Raw genomic sequence first — 5,312 nt, forward strand, 5'->3', positions numbered from 1 at the left:
TGAATGTAATTGATCGCGGTTGCTCTGGTAACGAATGTGACATCTTATAGCTTGGATTGGGTCGGGTATAGGGTGTTGCAGAAAGTGGCATGGGGCAGGGCAAAAACGCACCCTATAGAATGCATCTTCACTCTCTCTCCTTCATGTCACTTGAAAACATCCTACAGGGCGCATTTTTGCCCTGCCCCATGCCATGTCACCTAAAAGTGCATCCTACACAACACGTTTTTGCCTTCTTTTCCAAAATCGACTTATTTCCTTAATTTTCAATAAAAATGGCCTAAATCCCTAATTTTATTTTAAATATGACATATATTTCAAATTTTCCCTCTCATTTTTCATAAGAACTAGATTAAAATACATTAAGACTTACATATTAAAATATCTTTAAAACATTTTGTATTGATTTTTATTTTTATATTTATGTTATTTTTCAATTTATTATTTATTATATTTATCCTTTTTCCATTTTTTATAATTACTCATTATTTTATCATAATTAATTAATATTTAAATAGACAATTTACATTAAATGAGAGGATATATTGTACGGAAGAGTATATAATAGTAGTGTTATTTCTTTAAAAGATGATGAAGTGGCATTATCTACATTAATTTTTGAATAATTGTAATATAGATTATTCACATATTCATTATCTATATTAAAACACATTACATGAAATTTTCAATGTTTTATTGCAACATTAAAATATTATCCACACCTTTTTCTAACTTGCTAAAAGTTCCTCTAGAAATTAAAATAATCAAATTGCTTTTTTCAAAATTTATAAATTAAAACAGACTTTGAGTACAGCAATTTAGCCTTCTTAATTACATTATTGTATTTTTTAAAATTATTTCCATACCATATTACTTTTTGGATTATTTCAAAATATGTTAATGAAATTAGTTAATTTAGGAATTTTTTATATATTTAAAAGAAGATGTTATTTCCGCCATTCTTTAAGACTTATTTGATATTTCCAATGCTTGTCATATTGATGCAGGCCAAATCCGGCTGCCATACAAAATTAAGGACAAATCTTTGTCTGGTTTCATTGGTTAAGACCAGGAGCCTTGCATTAGGCCAACCGTTTCTGTTAACAAATGGTTCAACAAACCATAGAAACCTTTAGCTCAACCAAATATTTTTAAGTGGCCGATTCAACAACAAACTCAAACCTTTTTTCTTTATTTTTACGCCAATTACGGCCCAGATATGAGACTTCCCTCAAACCTCCACACAGTCTAAGGAAAAATATGACAGTAGTACACGGTGGTTCTCGCGGTGGACTGGTGTTTCCCATCAATTACGAAGAGGAGGTTTCTCAAAGACTCGTCGATGCTTTGCATGGAAATGATTTGAAGTTGGCGTCCGAGTGTTTAGCCGATCCTTTTGTGGACGTCAACTTTATTGGAACAGTGAGCTTGAAGTCCAAGAAGACTGAGATTTTGTTGCATGAAGAGGCGGCGCACCAAGTTCTTGTCGATTATGAGGAGTTTAAGACCGAAGTTACGCCCCTGTTTCTTGCTGCTCATGTTGGAAACATGTTTCTCGTTAAAAAGTTACTGGTAAAACAGTTTATGTTTATGTACCTCTAGGAGGGAGAGACAATTAAAGCAAAGCCATAAATTTTTTTTTTTTTAATTTGGCAGAGTCTAGGAGCTAACGTGAACCACAAATTGTTTCGAGGCTATGCTACCACAGCGGCGACTAGGGAAGGTCATATGGAGGTCCTGGAGGTGCTCCTCAATGCCGGTGCTTGTCAAGCAGCATGCGAGGAGGCGTTGCTGGAGTCAAGCTACCTCGGGTATGCCAAACTCGCTAAGCGGCTAATGGCGACCGACATGATTCGCCCGCAGGCTGCCTTACGAGCACTCGTATCTGCTTGTTGCAGGGGGTTTGTTGATATTGTTGACATGCTTATCAAGGTAAAATAGTTCTCATGATGACAAATTTCACCCGGTTTTTATTTCTTAAGCACTTTAATGTGTCCTTAAAAAAACAGCACTGACATGTAGTGACATACTGCCGAAGTTCGGTTTCCCCGTAAATAAATCAGCTTTTGAGATTGCTTGAGTTGAGGTTATCTTGAAGATGTTTGTGCTCTTATTGCTGACAGTGTGGAGTAGATGCCAATGCAACTGATAGGGTGCTTCTTCGATCTTCCAAGCCTTCTCTATACACAAATATCGACTGCAATGCGCTATCTGCTGCTGTCATTTGTAGACAGACCTCTATTGTTAGATCACTTTTGCAGGTAAGCATCTTAGAACATAGTCGATCAAGATCCGTAGCTTCCCTTCATTGGAGTACTAGAATTTTTTTTGAATTTGCACTCTTTGTTGCATGGGATTTAAAGTGCCATATATGTATAAGCTTCTGAATCAAGTTGTTGCTTGTTTACTTATCTGCTGAGTGTTCTTAAATGGCATTACTAACTTTTTCAAAACTGATGATCAGGCTGGCATCAAGATGGACTTAAAGGTGAGAGTTGGAGCCTGGTCTTGGGATATTGATAAAGGCGAAGAAACTAGGGTCGGTGCCGGACTAGCTGATGCTTATTCCATCACATGGTGCGCTGTCGAGTACTTTGAAGTCAGTGGTTCCATCTTGCGGTTCCTGCTTCGACACATCTCCCCAAACAGCCTTCACTATGGCAGGACCCTCATCCACCATGCCATCTTATGCAACAATGCATCAGCCGTTGAAGTGCTTCTGAATTGCGGTGCCGACATAGAATTTCCAGTTAAAACAACTTCCAAAACAGCATTACGCCCCATACATTTGTCTGCGCAACTAGGATTTGTTGAAGTTCTTCAATGCCTAATTGTAGGTGGTTGTGATATCGATTCTCGAACAGCTTTTGGAGATTCCGCGCTTATGATTTGTGCTAGATACAAACATGGGGATTGCCTTAAAGTACTGGCCTCAGCTGGGGCTGACTTTGGATTGGTAAATTCCGCTGGCCAAAGTGCAAGCTCCATTGCAGGGTTAGCCAGATGGAATCATGGCTTCCAGCAAGCAGTTCAAGATGTGATTCTAGCCGGGAAGACACCTCATTCAAGCAACCCCTCTGTATTTTCTCCTTTGATGTTCACCGTCCATGGAAATGAGATTGAAGCTTTGAAGAAACTCCTTGAAAAGGCAGATGTTGATCTTAACGAACAAGATCACGATGGAAATTCAGCTCTGATGATTGCTGCATCAGGAGAGCATTTGGAAGCCTTTGAGTTGCTTCTTCGTGCTGGTGCTAATATAAAGTTGTCTAACAAATACGGTGATACTGCCATAAGCTTATTGGAGTTAAACCAGAAGGGCGATGTATTCGACCAGCTAATGCTGGACTATGCACTTGAAGACGCAAATGGTCCCATTGGGTTTTATGCTCTACACCGTGCGGCAAAACGCGGAGACTTGAATTTAGTTCACATATTAACTAGTAGAGGCTACGATGTTAATGCATTCGATGCTGATGGATACACTCCACTAATGCTAGCAGCAAGAGGAGGTTATGGTGGAGTCTGTGAGCTTCTAATCTCTTGTGGTGCAAAATGCAACATCGAAAACGCAAGGCATGAAACAGCTCTATTGCTTGCGAGGAAAAAAGGATATGGAAACGATGCGGAAAATGTCATTCTGAATGAGCTTGCTCGAGCTCTGGTTGTGGATGGAAGCCAAGTGAAGAAGCACACTAGGAGTGGTAAAGGATCACCTCATAGCAAAGTACTGAGGATGATGGAGACCAGAGGCATTCTGCGATGGGGCAAATCAAGTAGGAGAAATGTGATATGCAAAGCAGCGGAGGTCGGTACAAGTGAAAAATTCCGATGGAACCGGAGGAGGAAGTTCGATGTGGAAGAATCGGGAATTTTCCATGTGGTGACTACAAAGAACAAGGAGGTGCATTTCGTGTGTGATGGTGGGATTCAAATGGCTGAATTGTGGGTGAGAGGGATTCGACTTGTGACAAGTGAAGCTATTTGTGGCAAACAAAAACAAGTGTAATTCTTGCTGATCAAATAAAATTTTATTCGATGTTACTTTTTCCACAATATATCCAATTTCCACAACTTGAAATTTATATAAATCATTTTATGGAAATTATATTGTTGAAAAAAAATTAAATTTATATCAATTATAAATATACAATATTAAATAAATGGTAAAATTAGTAACATGTTTATACAAAATTCAATTGAAATGTTATATATAGAAATTGCTCTCAATTCATCTTATATATTTATATAAGACAGTTGGATAGTCTTCGGCAACCCAAGAGACCATCACTCAAAAATCTTCGACTAGTCGGTTCCAATCCATAAATAGAAGGATAATGTGCTTTATCGCACTTGAGCTCACATCCTCCTGCACTGATAACAATGTCGATACTAATCGAGTTAAGACTCAATTGACCATAATAATTTAAATATAAAGTAATTCAATATAAAATTCAACTTTTTATTTATTATGAAAATTATTTACTTAAAATTTTCTTAATAGAATCAAAATTTTATTATACTTATGATAAATTTTATTATCAAGTAAATTATTTAACTAAATATTTTAGTAAAATTAAGATTTTTATTTATAAATATGATAAATATTATAAATAAAAATATTTAAATTGATAAATTCAATCTTGAAAGATAAAATCAAAACCTAAAAATTAAGAGATATTATATTTCACATGTTATTGTTCTTAACTCTCATAATGAATTATAAGTAACAAATCATTTTCATAACTTTGATAAATGAATGTCTTCATTTATTTTGTGCATAGAATACTTGTAATATGGGCATTAACAAGGCTTGTAAGTCATCTATGAAATATAGTATTTTTCTTAAAATTTTTATTTTATCTCTTGATATTTTTCCTTTTAATAATAAGTTCTTAGTATGAATTTTTGAAAAAAAAACTTTGATTAACATTGAAAATAAAATAAAATAATAAGTTTTAAACCTAAACACATTTACCAAAAATTTAAAGTCTACCTTTTAAACATTAAAACATATAAATCATGGTGATTAATCCTTAATTTAGTTAGCATCGTTGTGACTATTACAACTTGAAAAACATAAGCATGAATGCGCTTAAATACATTATTTCAACTATATTAAAAAAAAATGAGTAAAATGTAACATTAATAACTAATAGCCCCCTTCTTGCTATGGGAGTCTTTATCTTTTACATGATTCAAGTTCACATCTACTGGAACAACAATATATGCCTCTGAGGAGGAAGAAACTTTACCCATGGGATGACTTACATGATTCTCAGGATTGGAGGATAAGTACATTGAAGATAAAT

General features: G+C 35.4%; 1 protein-coding gene across 1 annotated transcript; it reads left to right on the forward strand.

Moving 5' to 3' along the window:
* Window positions 1–1,172: 1,172 nt before the first annotated feature.
* On the forward strand, window positions 1,173–4,056 carry LOC108466122 (uncharacterized). Its single transcript, XM_017766483.2, has 4 exons — window positions 1,173–1,572; window positions 1,657–1,932; window positions 2,124–2,261; window positions 2,465–4,056. The coding sequence occupies exons 1-4, from the start codon at window positions 1,261–1,263 to the stop codon at window positions 4,007–4,009; spliced, it is 2,271 nt and encodes a 756-aa protein (XP_017621972.1). The 5' UTR covers window positions 1,173–1,260; the 3' UTR covers window positions 4,010–4,056.
* The last annotated feature ends 1,256 nt before the right edge of the window (window positions 4,057–5,312 follow it).

Source organism: Gossypium arboreum, chromosome 2, assembly GCF_025698485.1.
Source record: "Gossypium arboreum isolate Shixiya-1 chromosome 2, ASM2569848v2, whole genome shotgun sequence".
NCBI lineage: Eukaryota > Viridiplantae > Streptophyta > Magnoliopsida > Malvales > Malvaceae > Gossypium > Gossypium arboreum.